Below are 17,460 nucleotides of genomic sequence, written 5' to 3'. Positions count from 1 at the left end.
GGCCGGCGTTAGGGTAACTTAAAAGAGTGAAAGTTGTCTTCCCGTGCCCTGTGAGGAGCTTCACAGCTATGTCCGCATAAACAGACCTCTTCCAATGCCTGTCATCCTCTCCGACTATGAAAAGGAAATGGGCACTGGCTTCTTCAAGGGGGATGCGGCTTGCCCGGTAGGCTGGGTCCAAGGGGTCCTCCAGTGCTTCTTTAACATCGTAAACCCCTGAACCCAGAGCAGAGATTTTATCTCGGTTAAAAGGCAGTCCTGGCAGGATGCATCTACCACATGAAAGGGAAGTAGTTGTGTTAGAGATGCAGCCACTGATGCTGACAACGGCACCTGTATTTGGGAGAAAGCTAGCCATGGAAAATGCCAACTCAGCCCCTTTGCCAGAACCGATCACTCCAATGTTTGGACCTTTAACCTAGAGATTGAAGAAAAAGAAGACAGACAAGGAGAGAGACAGAGACACAGAGAGAAAGCATGACTGTTAATGGAGTTGCAAAGCCCTAGATAAAGAACACCATTTATGTACGTATCAGATAGCTTATTTATTCACTTACTTATCCATTCAATAATTCATTCAACAGATATTTGTTATAGATGTTTTCCAGCCCATTAGTACCACTTTTCTTTATTCACGCTCTCCTGGCCCTAAGGAGTTAATTTTCAATACATTTCTCTCTACAATCCCACTCACCTTCGAGTGACTTTGCACAAATTTAGCTGCCTCCTCAAAGTAATCTAAATTTCAGTCCTTCATGATTGGAGGTAGATCTTCACAGCCAAAAAATGGCAAAGCCAGAGTAGCAAAACCTCGACAAGCCAGGAGACTAGCTCCAGATTCATTTAATCCTCCATCACCAAACATATCAGTCACTCCAGGAAAAGGACCATCTCCTATAAACCAGGAAAGAGGATTAATCTGGGATTAGATGACAGGACATTTAATGGACTATAATTTTCTGAAGCAAATTCTAATTGTATAATTTCTATTTTTAAAAATTTTTACTATTTTTTAACTTTAAAAATTGTCTAATGATTTTTATCTGTTTAAAATGTTCACCTATTTGCCTTGGGGGGGGGAATCTGTTTTGGCGTAAATAGGTTTATTGTTGTGGTTGAAATAGATACTTGTTTTGGCTATTTTGAAGCTACAAATGTAAGAATGTTTTTATCTTTTTTTTCCTATGAGAAAATCACTTGGAAATGGAAAAAAATCCATTTTTTTTTTTTTTGCACCAAAGATATGGAAAATGTTTTGGTTTGAAGTGTGAGTCCTGATTAATCTAAGCAAATAGTTCTGGCAGTCTCTGAGTTGTGACAGTATAATACCTCATTGAAAAAAAGTCCAACTGTAAAAGGCCCTTTGAATTCTCAATGAGCTTAAGATACAAAGTCACCAAAACCCCTAAATAAACAAAGTTTTGCTATTTTAAAGGTCTAATGATACTGTGATATAAAATGAACAATATGTGTGGTGTTGGTGCCAAAGCAGGCTGTCCCTAGATCAACCACTTTGGTATATAAAGAGTAGTTTGAATTCGAAGGAGCTCAGGGGAGTTGCCCTCAGAATATGCCACTTTGGCATGGGGGTGATCTTGAGCTGAAGGCAATCCAGACCCTGCAGCTCAAGAGAAACTTTTGCCCTCCCTTAATGACATGGAAAAATCTAAGTTAGGGGTATTTCCCAGAATGAGGTTTACTACCAGAGATAAATTTTATCTGAGTGCACCCATATGGCAGGGCAAAAATCCAATTTCCAAACATCTGGTCTTCTTATTGCCCTGTGAGCTGCACTCCTTCCTTTCAAAGTCCTAGACCCCAAACCTTTTCTCCTTAGTTCAGGATGACATATATACGTCGTTTTGCCTGACTGTCTTTGGAATTTCCATGTCTGTGTGGATTCCCCATATATTAAAAACTAAGTTTCATTTTCTTCTGTTAATCTGTCTCATGTCAATTTGATTCTTAATCCAGCTAGAAGGACTTTGAAGGGAACAATAAATTCTTGCTCCCTCACAGTGGAAAGAGAGTATAAAGTGTCAAACTATTTCCTTCTGATGTCGATGTCATTTCTCTTTCAACATCCCTATAGTAGATGACGTTATTCATTCACCATTCCAAGAGAAGAATGTCTCAGCCAATTCCCTCCTAGTATTTTTCAGATATATTCTTCTGTGTTATTCCAAAAAAAGTCCCAGATAAATTTATAAAAACGGATTGAGAGGCAAGAACATTAGAATATAAACCAAACTAAGAGATCTAAAATTCCAGTGCCAAAGGCCATTCTAAATTTTCAAATCTAGAAAGAAATTAAGGCACACACAGCCACCCAAGTGAAAGCCAAGATGTACATGTTTGCGTAGTGGTTTTTACGGTATGGTCTTCTTAACATTCAGATTTCTTGACATATCTTGGTCTGCTCTTTTTAAAATTAGGTCAACCTCAAATATCTCTGGATTCAAGATTACTTTCAGAAAGCCTAAAGCAAACCATGAAAAAGACATAACGCAGAGGTCCTCCAATTATTCCAGCAATAGATTTTTCCAACCACAGGTTTACAACATTAAAATAACTGAGAATTTGTTAATTTTGCTTCAATTCAGCAATTTGATCCTCAGTATGCAAACTTGCTACTACCTTTTAGATTCTTAAAAAAAAAAAAAAAAAAAAAAAGGAGGGGAGCCTGGGTGGCTCTGTCATTAAGTGCCTGCTTTCAGCTCAGGTCATGATCCTGGGGACCTGGGATGGAACCCGCAGGGGGCTCCCTGCTCAGCGGGCAGCCTGCTTCCCCCTTCTCTCTCTCTGCCTGCCTCTCTGCCTACTTGTGATCTCTCTCTATCAAATACATAAATACAATCTTTTAAAAAAAAAAAAAGAAAAAGCCCACCGACCCTCAACGATGAAAATGTTTTAAATCTCTCATTTAAAAGATTCTTAGTTGTTCCTAAGGATCCCGAAAGTGAGAGTAGAAAATAAGCCAGACTAGTTTTTTAAAAACAAAAACCTATTTCACTCATTCAGTCAGCCCCTGTTTGCGTTGTGAGTGTGGCTCTCAAAGATTTTGACTACGTCCTGATTTTAGCACCATCTAGCTGTGTGATTTGGTTAAAACACTTTAAGCCTCCGTTTTCTCATCTGTAAAATAAATTGTTCTTTGATCTACGAGATGAGCAACAGAACAGTCTCTTCATCATGATGAAGGTCTCCAAGCAATCAGAGTATGTTTGAAAATAACAACAAAAAGGTCATCTGGGGGCGCCCGTGTGGCTCAGGGGGTTAAAGCCTTTGCCTTCAGCTGGGGTCCTGGCCTGGAGCCCTGCATGAGCTTCCTGCTCCGCGGGGAGCCTGCTTCCTCCTCTCTCTCTGCCTGCCTCTCTGCCTACTTGTGATCGCTGTTTGTCAAATAAATAAATAAAATCTTAAAAAAAAAGGTGTCATCTGTATCCTAACGTAAAACCAGTATATTAAAAAAGGGAACAATGTATGTAATAGGACTTCAGTTACGTTGGAGCTTGAACCGGTACAGGTGAAAGATCTGGATCCACTATTCTCGTCATTTTTACAAGGAATAACTGGAAAAGTCAAATGAACACAAAGCTCCGCCTACTACAGAGGTAGACAAAGTACTTAAGGCTAGAAACTGTACCGCAGCGTTGCGCTTACTATAGCAAAGATGCTCGCAAGGAATAGCGCGGGCAGCGCTAGGAGCCTAAAGGGGGCGGCAGCTGGCCGAACAGAGGCTCCCGAGCAGATTAAATTTAAATCCCAGTCAGCATTTAGGAGAGTGACTGTCCCACCTGGTGTCTAGGGAGACAAAATAAAGGAATTAAGGCGCTCGTTTTGGTTTTCTGGAGATAAACTAGCCAGCAAAGCAATCCAGCTTTCCTAAATCCACGCGAAGCCCTCTGCCCAAAAGACCTCAGGCAGCTGGGGGCAGCAAGAAGACGCCCGGCAGGCGGCCGGCAGCACGGCGCAGCTCGGGCCTGGAGAAGCAGCGCTGCACCTGAGCGGAGGCCAGCGCCGGGCCCAGCGACACCGCCGGCTGCCGCGGCGCGCGGGGGACGGTCACCTCCACTTTGAGCGGGCTTTTCATCACGCCCCTCGGCACCTGGTTGAAGCCGGGATCCTCGGAGCCGACCGCCGTCAGGCTCCACAGGAGCCCGATGGGCTCCACGCCCGTGAAGTCGCCGCCCACAGCCGGGGCCCGGCCAGGTCCAAGCCCCCGCGGCCGTCCGCCTCGTAGTGCGCCAGCGAATGGAAGAGGCGGCCTCGGTAGCTGACGGCCGACGCCCGCAGGCTCACCCGCTCCCTCGGGCCTAAGCCTTCCACTTTAATGTCCAGGAGCTCGTCGGCCAGCGCAGTCTTAGGCGTGACGCTCGGGGTCGTGGACTTCTGGGAGGGAAGGGTCAATGTGCACAACCACCTCCGGGGCAGCAGGGGGATCCTGGGGGTCCCGAGCACCGCCTGGGCAGCCCTGCACATGACCCCGAGATCTTCGCGGCTTTGGTTCGGACGCAAGGTCTGCAGCCGGGCGGCGGCAGGACAGAGAGTCAGTGGTCCCCGGGCGCGGTGGGACGGGGCGGGGCAGCCCGTGCGGCACGAGCCCGGCGGCGCCGGGACGGGCGGGGCCCAGTGCGACCTCCGCTTTTCCGGAGGGCAGGAGGGCCCTTGACTGGTCCCTGGGGCACCGCTCAGCAAAATGCTGCAAGAAGAGGCGACTTAGGAGGACCCGGGGTCGGTCATGCTTTTGGAGTCCTCGTCGTGGGACGGCTTAAGAGGCAGGAGCTCCTCCCCAGCCTACTTCTGGACGCGGCGAGGGAGAGAAGTTACTGATCTGACAGAATGCTGGCCGGTCTCTTTCTTTAAAGTCCCTCCCTGGCCACGAGGGATCACAATTCCCTAAACCTAGTTGAAGGAGGCTAGGTGTAATAATAGCCTTTGGCCAAATTCCTTCCTTGAAATTTCTTTGCCTGGGATTAAGAAAGACTGCCAAGGTTAAAGCTTAAACGTTGTAGATGAGGCAGCGCTACAGATGTATACGCTATGGAAATAACTGGTATTGTCTTGGGGCCTGGCCCAAGTATTAAAAATGTGTTTTTATATGCAGAAAAAACATACATCATGACTGTCCTTGTTTTCCAGAAAAAGCCCCGGGACTCACAAAATAAAACCATATTTTTACATTCAAACAAATATTTCCATGTACATGCATGTAAAATGGTTCTGGAAGGATATACTCCAAGTTGGTAACTGTAATGAGCCCTGTGAGAAGCCTGGGACTGGGTAATAAGTTAAGAGGGTTAAATTTAATCTGTGACTGTCGTGTCCAACCTCAGAATGCAAGAACAAGTCGAAAGTTCTGGAATCCAGCACCTCTGACAATCTCAGAGTTGGAAGGCACCCAAAAGGCCTTATTCCCTCTCTCTTAGGATCTTTCAAGTTGGAATCCCACTTAAATTTTGTAGGATCCATTACTTCTCCCTCATGAAATTTAACTGTTAGGTTTTTATTTCTTTTTTAATTTTTTAAAAAAGATTTATTTGTCAGAGACAGAGAGAGAGAGAGCGAGCTAGCATAAGCTGGGAGAACAGCAAGCAGAGACAAAAGCAGGCACCCTGTTGAGCAATGAGCCTGATGTGGGACCTGATCCCAGGATCTTGGGAGCCTGACCTCAGCCAAAGGCAGAAGCTTAACGGACTGAGACACACAGGCGTCCCTAAATGTTGTGTTTTTTAAAAGATAAATAGATAAGTTTTTAAAAGAGTTTTAAATAATTTATTTATTTGACAGACAGAGATCACAAGTAGGCAGAAAGGCAGGCAGAGAGAGAGAGAGAGAGAGAGAGGAGGAAGCAGGCTCCCTGCTGGGCAGAGAGCCCAATATGCTGCTCCATCCCAGGATCCTGGGATCATGACCTGAGCCAAAGGCAGAGGCTTTAACCCATTGAGCCACCCGGGCACCCCACGGGATACCGAACTCTTAGCAATACAGAAGCTCAGTCTTCAAAACCAGAACACAGTTTGTCAAAGCTAGACCAGCAATTAAGAGCTGGGCAGGTACTTCTCACATTTCTCCTACTTCAGGTTAAGATTGCTCCTAGGATAAGATCACGGTTAAGCCTATGTGGTAGGGAAAGTTCAGGGAGAAAGGGGTGGCAGAGAAGAAAGGAGGGTTGCAAAGTCTGGGAATCCAACAGGACCTGGCCCGAAGCTAAGATAATTATTTTGTTGCCAAAAGTTTCCTATGTGCTTTGGAAAACCCCATACATGTTCTAGGAATTAGATTTTTATTTTAAAGATTTTATTTATTTATTTGACAGAGACACAGCGAGAGAGGGAACACAGGTAGGGGGAGCAGCAGAGGGAGAGGGAGAAGCAGGCTTCCTGTGGACCAGGGAGCCCGATGTGGGGCTCCATCTCAGGACCCTGGGATCATGACCCGAGGCGAAGGCAGACACTTAACGACTGAGCCACCCAGGCGCCCCTATGAATTAGATTTTTATTCATAGTACCCGGTCTATGATCACTACAATGTTATATTTTGCAGGACTGGGCAGATGCTTCACCACTGAGATATTTATGGAAGAACGTCTGAATTTGCTGCCAGGTATCTACCTGTGCCCTTGACTGAGCCTTTGGCTCACCTCCATGGAGGACTGCTTTGCCTAACACTCTATGTACAGAAGCTCTGCAAGGAGGAAAGTAAGGTGGATCAATGCAATGACCAGCCCCTGGGTAGCAGATTATCTGGGGTCTGTCTTTCCCATGGGCTTGTAACCGTTCAGAGGCTATCTGAGCATAGACGTGACTCTTCCAGTCTTGATCATCCATGCCAACAATGAACAGGAAGGGCCCCTGGGCCCTTTCCACTGGAATAATACTTGGGTGATTGGGTTCCTCCAGTGGGTTGTCCCAATAATCTACAAACTGGAAAAGTCCCGACTCATTAATTGTACATCTCCCTGGGTCACTGCCAAGACTGGGAATAATCATATCCTTGTAATGCAGAGGAGCTATTGTGTTGGCCACACAGGAATTGATAAGGACCGTGGCTGTGATGCCCTTCAAGAAAGAGGCCATTGAGAGACACAGGTCACCCCCTTTGGAGAAGCCAAGGAGCCCAACATTTGGGCCTTTCACCTAAAGAAGAGAAACAGAACAAGCCCAGAGTTTGTAAGTGGAGGACATAAATGGTGATTTTTAGTCTCTACGCAGCTTTCTTAAATGTCATTCACTTTCTTTCCTTATGCAGCAACCCACAAAGCTCAACTGTGTCTTGTAGGAAGCAAATCAATTGATTTCCTAGTACACAGGCCTTCCACTAATATTCATGGCGACTGGGTCAAGAGTCCACACGGAGACCCATACACCCCACATCTAAGTGTTTAAAAGTTATAAATCAAATCAACAAACTCTTCGAATATATTCTTGGCTCCCACCTTCATAAATATACCTCCATAAGAGAAAATCTGAAAGCTTGGGAGTCCTTGAAGTTCTGTACTGGGATATGGCCTGCGGGAAAGGCAGTCCAGTCCTCCATCCCTGGCCCACCTACCTTCTTTTCCTGTCCCTAGGTCCATCATGCACCTTGAGAGGCCTCGCACACATGTATGTGGACACCCCAGCCTACATGTTTAAGGCCTACGTGTGTTCTCATTGATAGCTCAGAGAAGAGACATAGGGCCTGGAAGCAGGATCAGTGCTATCTGGCAAAGAATTCTGGGGCTCCAGATCACAATGGCATGGGGTGTGTGTGTCTAAGGGACACGAATTCCAGGTGCATACATTGCCTGGGTCCCTTGGACTCCGCACCCTGTGGAAGGCCAGAGTGTGGCCATCTAAAACAATAGGCCCAGGACAGAAGCCCCTGTTGCCTAGGTCTAAGGGCAGAACTGATACCATATACTGGTGTCTTCTTCTTCCCTGGGGCCTTATCTCCTCTAATAAACCAATAATCACAGTTCAAGATCATCTAGGTTTTAGCAACTCTGCTAAGAGACCATTCCCTGGATTCTGGCAGAGTTCGAGTACCCTACAGAGCTGACAGAACATTTTGTTACTTAACAGTAGAAGATTTGGGTTTATGTCTATATAGTTGAAGAGTATGTATTCCATTTACAATCATACCAAAATGTTTTGATTATTTTTTCCAGTCTCAGATAAGAACTCTCTAAAGACATAATGCCATCATCACACTTAACAAAATTAATGATTCCTTAATATCATCAAATATACTCCCTTTTCAAATGTCCTAAAATGTCTCTTAGTAGTCAAATGTTTTCCTCTGTACATTTAGAATAGCCTTATAAATGAAAAAAGCTGAATCTCAGAGAAAGCAGTTGCCTTATTCAGGATTATAAGGCCGTGTGGTGGTAGACAGAGAATCAGAATTTAAGGTTACTAACATTTTAGTAGAGCCCTTTGAATGATGGTCAAGAATTAAAGGGAATTAGGGCCGCCTGGGTGGCTCAGTGGTTTAAGACTCTGCCTTCGGCTCAGGTTATGATCTCAGGATCCTGGGATTGAGCCCCACATCGAGCCCCACATCGAGCTCTCTGCTCAGCGGGGAGCCTGCTTTCCCCTCTCTCTCTGCCTGCCTCTCTGCCTACTTGTGATCTCTGTCTGTCAAATAAATAAATAAAATCTTTTAAAAAAATAAATAAATAAAAATTGTTTAAAAAAGAAGAATTAAAGGGAATTAAACAGTTGAGTCTTAAGAGATTGGAAAAAGATGGGTAGAAATGAAAAGAATAATCCTAGTAACTTTTGAAGGAACTTTGGTGTCTCACAACATCTTTCTGTGCCCCTGTGTCCTGGTAGAGTTTTTGAATCCAGTCCTGTGTCTGCTCTACTCCCTCTCCTCTGCATCCAGGCAAGCAGCAGAACCCACCTGTGGATGCTGCAGCATGAAGTTCACAGCTTCTTCAAAGTACTCCAGGTGCATAACATCCAAATGCTCAGGGAGGTCTTCAAATCTGAAGTAAGCCAAAGCAAGCACAGCGAAACCATGTCCAGCCAGGAGGCTGGCCCTATATTCACAAAGGCCACCACCACTTCCAAACAGATCGATGATCGCGGGGAAGGGTCCTGCACCTAGAAAGCACCACAAATCATAAGGAGCGCCCTCTGCCCCTCCCTGCTGCTTATGTGTATTCTCTCTCTCTCTCTCTCTCAAATAAATAAATAAAATCGTAAAAAAAAAAATCACTGACAGACTGTTCATGATGGGAGAAGGTGGTCATCCGTTTGGTTTTTTAGGATTAGGGAGCACTGCCTCTACCTGTGGCGTTTAGCTTCCTTGGAAATTTGATGTGGAAAGAGGCAAAGATCACTCTTGCACAGCGGCATAAATCATTACCTAATACTGGTATCTGAAACACAGCCGCCTGGCTGGCACTTGACATAAATGCCCTTTCTGAGTATGTTGAATGCACATTTTAGCGTACAGCTAAGGAGTGGTAGTGACTCTAGGAAGTGTCATGAAACTTAAAGAGAAAAACAAACTTCTATCCAGAATCCATGAGAGACTCTGGAGTGTGGGGACGAGTTTAGGAAAAATTCCCCAATCATGTGGTTCCCCATGCCAGCCAAGAGGCCGCCCAGGGCCCCGGGACTTCCCCACCCCGCTTCTCCAGAACAGCCTGGGACCCGGGGCGCTCACCTGGGGGCAGGAAGAGCGTGGCGCGCACCCGGCCCGCGCGCACCGGCTCCCGCCGCACGCCCGGCCGCAGGAAGTCGCGCTCGTGCACCGTCCGGCCCAGGACGCGACCCGCGTCGGGCTCGTGGCCGTCGAGCACCTCCAGCTCCACGGCGAAGGGCGTCTGCACGTCCCGCTTCACGAGCCGCACCAGGGGCTTCTCGGGCTCCAGGGCCCAGAGCAGCCCCATGGGCTCGAGCCCCACGAAGCTGCCGCCCAGCGCGGGCGCGCGCTCCAGGTCCAGGAGGCCACCGGCGTCGGCTTCGTACCGCGCGTGGGCCCGGAAGAGCGCGCCCGTCTCGTCGCGCAGGGACGCGCGCAGCGTGACGGGCTGTCGCGGGGCCAGGCCGCGCACGGCGATGCGCACGGGCTCGTCCCAGCTGCAGCGGCCCGCGGGCTCCAGTCTCCAGGTCGCAGCCATCCTGATTTTTGCTGAACTGAGGATTGCAGGCTTCCCAGTCACGTGTCCATCCCGGCGTCTCTCCACCTCTCTGGGAAGCAGTTGCAGTTGGAACCTTTGCGCGTCGCATGTTGGACGCACGTGGGACACTCTCAGCCGCTGTGTGAGGTCTCCTAGCGTTTGCGCAAATCCTCTAGTGTCTGGTCGGAAGAAAGGAGCTGCTAAATTAAGAGTTCATTATTGATTCTGCAGTCCGGTGTAGTAAGTGTGGAATTGAGATACACAGAAGGCTGAGATGGGGAAAGACGATGGCAGCTCCAAGAATCTGGAGTTGTAGAAAGCATCCCAGGTGATTGTCATTCAAATAGCAGTGGAGAAACAGCCTAATCCTTCCTTTGCCTCAGTCCTTTACAGAGCCTTTCCCCCAGAGTCAAGGGCACCAAGGGTGCTTCCAGAGCAGGTAGATGTTGATGGAGTGAGATTTACCTGAATTCCAGTCTGCTCCTGCTCCTTAGTATCCTGGTGATCCTTACTTAGCAAGATGTGTAATTAAGTCCCTGAATTCAGCCTCTTTGTCTATAAAAGGCATATTGGGATGAATATGTGGGCTACCCTATGTAGAAACACTGCACAGATCAAACTCGGTAAGAGTTTTGCTTTTCTTGAGATCTGTTTATTTAGAGAGATCACGGGTGCATAAGCAGGGGAAGTGGCAAGCAGAGGGAGAGGGAGTAGCATGCTTCTTGGGGAGCAGGGTGCCTGATTCAAGGCGTGATCCCAGAACTTTGGGATCAGGACCCCAGCTGAAGGCAGACCCTTAACGGACTGAGTCACCCATGTGCCCCTGGAGTTTTACTTTTTAATTCACAGATCTGGTCACTGACAGTCTCCGTGTTGAGTTCTGGCAAGGAACAAGTGGCACTTCCCAATTGCGTAATTTGTGGAGAGTTTCATAAGAGGACTATTTCCAGAGTCATCGGGCAAGGTTAAAACACAAACAAGGTTGGGTGCAGAACCTTGGGTGCAGAAGGCTCAAGGGCAGAGGGTTGCCTGGCAGGATGGTGTAGCCAGGGTGGTGGGAGGAAGACAATCCAAGGTGAATTAGGAGGAGTGGGGAGAGAATAAATACCTTGACCTAACTCTTCTCTCGACCTTCACGTTTTGTTTTGTTTTTTAAGATTTTATTTATTTATTTGACAGACAGAGATCACCAGTAGGCAGAAAGACAGGGGACAGGGAAGCAGGCTCCCTGCTGAGCAGAGAGCCCGACCTGATGCCAGGCTTGATCCCAGGACCCTGGGATCATGACCGGAGCTGAAACAGAGGCTTTAACCCACTGAGCCACCCAGGCACCCCTCGCCCTTCACATATTTGCCAGTGCCTTTCATTAGCTAAACCCAACCATTCAGCTCAGACTACTGGTTGGAGCGCACAGAAGATGCCCAGCGAGTGGAAGCTCAACACTTAGTTATAAACTGAACAAAAAGAAGCCAGACTAGGTCCCAGATCTCAGAGTTCAGTGAGTTTCGACCTCTCTACCCCTGAAGTAACTGCTGTGGAGTATTTTAAATACCTGTTGTTTAAAGTGTTGCAGACTGGGGCCCCTGGGTGGCTCAGTTGGTTAAACATCTGCCTTCGTCTTGTGTCATGATCCTGGTGCTGGATCAAGCCCCGGGTTGGTCTCTCTGCTTAGCAGGGTGTTTGCTTCTCCCTCTCCCTCTTGGTGTTCTTTCTCTCTCAAGTAAATAAATAAATAAATAAATAAATAAAATCTTTTTAAAAAATTAAAAAATACAGTGTTGCTGGCTGTGCTCAATCCAGGAACACTCAGCTTACAAAGAATTTACCTGGCCTGCTGCGGCCACTTGCACAACTGACATCGGCTCTCAGGGCCACCTGGCTTAGTAGGTTAAGTGGCTGGCTCTTGATTTTGGCTCAGGTCATAATCTTAGGATTATGAGATCAATCCCCACATCAGGCTCCATGCTGGGTGTGGAACCTGCTTGAGATTCTCCCTCTCCCTTTGCCGCCCACCCAAAGAGAGAGAGAAAGAGAAAGAAAAGAGGGAATTTTTGTTGTTGTTGAGATTTTATGTATTTGACAGACAGCGAGAGAGGGAACACAAGCAGGGGGAGTGGGAGAAGGAGAAGCAGGCTTCCTGCTGAGCAGGGATCCTGATGTGGGGTTTGATCCTAGGACCCTGGGATAATGACCTGAGCCGAAGGCAGATGCCTAAGGACTGAGTCACCCAGGTGCCCCCAAGAGAAAGAAATTTAAAATTGAAATCTGCACTTAGGTTTCAGAAAGGCAAAGAAAAAGGTGCCTTCTACCTCTCCCTTCCCCGTGAAGAAGGGTTGCTGTGAAGAAGCACAGAAATGGCTCCCAGGCACATGAGGGAAAAGCAGCAAAGAAGGAGGTCTGGGGGTCCTGGGATCATCCCCCACGGTGGGCTCCCTGCAGTGGGGAAGCCTGCTCTTCTCTCTCCCCCTGCTTGAGCGTGCCCTTTATGTCTCTGTCAAATGGATGAATAAAATCTTAAAAAAAAAAAAAAAGGAGGAGGCCTGGGCTAGGCCATTCAAAATGCCTTCCTGTAGGGAATTCTGCACTTAGGAACTCCATGGAAGAAATAAGTACTTTGCAGGTCAGCTGACAGGGTGGGTTATCCATAATCTGAAAAAGAGTTGGCTGCTGTAAGAAAGGGGGGTGGTTTCCTACAAATTCTAATATTTGCCTAGTGATTTGTTGAAGTAGCTGTAGCTTAATACCGGAAATGTGTCTTACTATCTCCAATATTAAACATAAAAATTAATTTTTGTGCCCCTATTTTAGGGGTAGGAACTTTATGGATAGTCTTTGCCTGATGTAGGGTAGAATCTCTCAGGTTACCCCCCATATAATTACACTCCCAGAAAGGTTTCCATCTGAGCTGGCCCCTGACCTCTTCCATGTGTAATAGCCCACTGACTTTTTGTTATTAACTCAGTAGGGAAAGGCTAAACTTCAGAAATTTTACTTCATTATCACCTATCAGCATGCCATCAATATGAGTAATTTCACGGGGCACCTGGGTGGCTCAGTGTGTTAAGCCTCTGCCTTTGGTTCAGTTCATGATCCCAGTGTCCTGGGATTGAGCCCCGCATCCGGCTCTCTGCTCAGCGGGGAGCCTGCTTCCTCCTCTCTCTCTGCCTGCCTCTCTGCCTACTTGTGATCTCTGTCTGTCAAATAAATAAATAAAATCTTAAAAATATATATATGAGTAATTTCACTATCCCAGTTAGGCTTAGGACACCTGTTTAAATATCACTTTAACAGATTATGTCAAATGTTAGAGAGTTGAAATATTTTGGAGGCAAGACTGTAAAGGTAAATCACTGGCCACCAAGTAACCGCAAGCTGTTGTTGATGTCTAAAATGTAAAAAAAAAAAAAGAAAAAGAAAAAACAACAACAACAACAACGAAAAAACTGGGATTAAAAGACAACGCCCCAGGGGCATCTGGGTAGATCAGTAGGTTAAGCATCTGCCTTCAACTCAGGGTATGATCCCAGTGTCGTCGTGGGAGCAGCCTACATCCCATGAGGCTCCTTGCTCAGCACGGTTCCTGCTTCTTCCTCTCCCTCTGCTTGCCCTTCCCCTTGCTTGTGCTCTCTCTCTCACCATCTCTCTCTCTCTTCCCCACCCCCTGCCCTCTGTCAAATAAATAAATAAAATCTTAAAAAAAAAATGAAAACAATGCCCTATCAAGGTCAGTAAAAGGATAATAATCAAGGATGATTTTTTAAAAGATTTTATTTATTTATTTGACAGAGAGATAAAGCGAGACAGGGAACACAAGCAGGGGAGTGGGAGACGGAGAAGCATTCCCAGGTCCCCAGGATCATGACCTGAGCCGAAGGCAGACATCCAACTACTGAGCCACCCAAGTGCCCCAGCGATGATTTTTTTTTTAAAGATTTGATTTATTTAATGGCACAAGTAGGCAGAGCTGCAGGCAGAGGGAGAGGGAGAAGCAGACCCCCTGCTGAGTGGGGAGCCAACTTGGGGGCTTGCTCAATCCCAGAATCCTGGGATCATGACCTGAGCCAAAGGCAGATGCTTAACCAACTGAGCCACCTGGGCACCCCCCAGTCAAGGATGATTTAGAAAGATCTTCCCATAGAAAAACAGTTACAGATCCATTGCATTAGTTTCCTATAATCCTCAGTTGACATCTGAGATCCATCTACTTTTCCAGTAACCCAACTGAGAGTTGAAGGGGAAAAGGTTGAAAGTGTGGATGGATTCCCAGTTACTCCGATATCAGCTATGATTTCACTCATGATCTAGCCTGGTACTGTTTCCTGTTGACAGTTTTGGTGGGACAAGAGAGCTCCACATTTCCATTTTTTAGCAGCCAGTGTACATCCCATTTGAGTAAAGTCCTTTCTTCAAGATAGCAATAACTTAATTGCAATTATACTCTCATGGTTGCATAGTATTCTATCAATGTTCACTTCCTGACTTTGATGTTTGTGGTATAGTTATGTAAGGTGCTAGCATTAAGAAAAGGGAAGGAGGAAAGGGGAGGAGTCAAGATGGCGGAGAAGTAGCAGACTGAGACTACTTCAGGTAGCAGGAGATCAGCTAGATAGCTCATCTAAAGATTGCAAACACCTACAAATCCAAAGGGAAATCGAAGAGAAGAAGAACAGCAATTCTAGAAACAGAAAATCAACCACTTTCTGAAAGGTAGGACTGGCGGAGACGTGAATCCAAAACGAAGGGAAGATAGACCGCGGGGGGAGGGGCCGGCTCCCGGCAAGCGGCAGAGCAATGGAGCACAAAATCAGGACTTTTAAAAGTCTGTTCCGCTGAGGGACATCGCTCCAGAGGCTTAACTGGGGTGAAGCGCAGGCAGGGTCAGCGTGGCCTCAGGTCCCGCAGGGTCACAGAAGGATCGGGGGTGTCTGAGTGTCGCAGAGCTTACAGGTATTAGAACCGGGAAGCCGGCTACAGAGACAGAGCCGAGGAGTGAGCTCTAAGCTCGGGTTTACCTTGAACCGGTCTCAGGCTCGGTCAGCTCGGAGCGCGGCCGGAGGCCAGGGTGACGGGAGCAATTGGGCGCTGTTCTCTGAGGGCGCACTGAGGAGTGGGGCCCCAGACTCTCGGCTCCTCCAGGCCGGAGACTGGGAGGCCGCCATCTTTATTCCCGTCCTCTGGAACTCTACAGAAAGTGCTCAGGAAACAAAAGCTCCCGAAAGCAAACCCAAGCGGATTACTCAGCCCGGCCCCTGGTAAAGGCGGTGCAACTCCGCCTGGGGCAAAGACACTTGAGAATCACTACAACAGGCCCCTCCCCCAGAAGATCAACAAGAAACCCAGCCAGGACCAAGTTCACCAACCAAGGAGTGCAGTTTCAATACCAAGGAGAGCAGCGGAATTCCAGAGGAGGAGAAAGCAAAGCACGGAACTCATGGCTTTCTCCCCATGATTCTTTAGCCTTGCAGTTAATTTAATTTTTTTTTCTTTTTCAATTTTTTTTTCTCTTCTTCTGCTAAATTTTTTTAACTTTTACCCTTTTCTTTTTTAACGTTTTTTAACTAGTTTATCTATTACATATATATTTTTTTCCTTTTTATATTTTTTCATTATTGGTTTTCTTTTTTTATTTGTTTCTTTTTTCTTTTTTCTTTTTTCTTTTTTTTTCTTTTCTTTTTTTCTTTCTGAACCTCTTTATATCCCCTTCCCCCCCCCCCCCTCACGATTTGGGATCTCTTCTGATTTGGCTAAAGCATATTTTCCTGGGGTTGTTGCCACACTTCTAGTATTTTACTTGTTCCTTCATATACTCTTATCTGGACAAAATGACAAGGAGGAAAAATTCACCACAAAAAAAAGAACAAGAGGCAGTACCAAAGGCTAGGGACCTAATCAATACAGACATTGGTAATATGTCAGATCTAGAGTTCAGAATGACGATTCTCAAGGTTCTAGCCGGGCTCGAAAAAGGCATGGAAGATATTAGAGAAACCCTCTCAGGAGATATAAAAGCCCTTTCTGGAGAAATAAAAGAACTAAAATCTAATCAAGTTGAAATAAAAAATGCTATTAATGAGGTGCAATCAAAAATGGAGGCTCTCACTGCTAGGATAAATGAGGCAGAAGAAAGAATTAGCGATATAGAAGACCAAATGACAGAGAATAAAGAAGCTGAGCAAAAGAAGGACAAACAGCTACTGGACCACGAGGGCAGAATTCGAGAGATAAGTGACACCATAAGACGAAACAACATTAGAATAATTGGGATTCCAGAAGAAGAAGAAAGAGAGAGGGGAGCAGAAGGTATATTGGAGAGAATTATTGGAGAGAATTTCCCCAATATGGCAAAGGGAACAAGCATCAAAATCCAGGAGGTTCAGAGAACCCCCCTCAAAATCAATAAGAATAGGTCCACACCCCGTCACCTAATAGTAACATTTACAAGTCTTAGTGACAAAGAGAAAATCCTGAAAGCAGCCCGGGAAAAGAAGTCTGTAACATACAATGGTAAAAATATTAGATTGGCAGCAGACTTATCCACAGAGACCTGGCAGGCCAGAAAGAGCTGGCATGATATATTCAGAGTACTAAACAAGAAAAACATGCAGCCAAGAATACTATATCCAGCTAGGCTATTATTGAAAATAGAAGGAGAGATTAAAAGCTTCCAGGACAAACAAAAACTGAAAGAATTTGTAAACACCAAACCAGCTCTACAGGAAATATTGAAAGGGGTCCTCTAAGCAAAGAGAGAGCCTAAAAGTAGTAGATCAGAAAGGAACAGAAACAATATACAATAACAGTCACCTTACAGGCAATACAATGGCACTAAATTCATATCTCTCAATAGTTACCCTGAATGTGAATGGGCTAAATGCCCCAATCAAAAGACACAGGGTATCAGAATGGATAAAAAAACAAAACCCATCTATATGTTGCCTACAAGAAACTCATTTGAAACCCGAAGACACCTTCAGATTTAAAGTGAGAGGGTGGAAAAGAATTTACCATGCTAATGGACATCAGAAGAAAGCAGGAGTGGCAATCCTTATATCAGATCAATTAGATTTTAAGCCAAGGACTATAATAAGAGATGAGGAAGGACACTATATCATACTCAAAGGATCTGTCCAACAAGAAGATCTAACAATTGTAAATATCTATGCCCCTAACGTGGGAGCAGCCAACTATATAAACCAATTAATAACAAAATCAAAGAAACACATCAACAATCATACAATAATAGTAGGGGACTTTAACACTCCCCTCACTGAAATGGACAGATCATCCAAGCAAAAGATCAACAAGGAAATAAAGGCCTTAAATGACACACTGGACCAGATGGA

The 17,460-nt window shown here is 45.9% G+C and overlaps 1 protein-coding gene across 1 annotated transcript; it reads right to left on the bottom strand.

Moving 5' to 3' along the window:
- Positions 1-6,533: 6,533 nt before the first annotated feature.
- Positions 6,534-10,120, bottom strand: ACOT6 (acyl-CoA thioesterase 6). Its single transcript, XM_032837412.1, has 3 exons — positions 9,661-10,120; positions 8,890-9,092; positions 6,534-7,139 (listed from the first exon to the last, which is right to left on the bottom strand). Exons 1-3 carry the CDS (start codon positions 10,115-10,117, stop codon positions 6,534-6,536), a joined length of 1,266 nt encoding a protein of 421 aa, XP_032693303.1. The 5' UTR covers positions 10,118-10,120.
- Between the last annotated feature and the right edge of the window lie 7,340 nt (positions 10,121-17,460).

This window comes from Lontra canadensis, unplaced genomic scaffold (assembly GCF_010015895.1).
Source record: "Lontra canadensis isolate GAN:19392208 unplaced genomic scaffold, GSC_riverotter_1.0 scaffold98, whole genome shotgun sequence".
Classification (NCBI taxonomy): domain Eukaryota; kingdom Metazoa; phylum Chordata; class Mammalia; order Carnivora; family Mustelidae; genus Lontra; species Lontra canadensis.
Note: the sequence above shows the minus strand (reverse complement) of the source record. Positions and strands in the feature narration are given on the sequence as shown.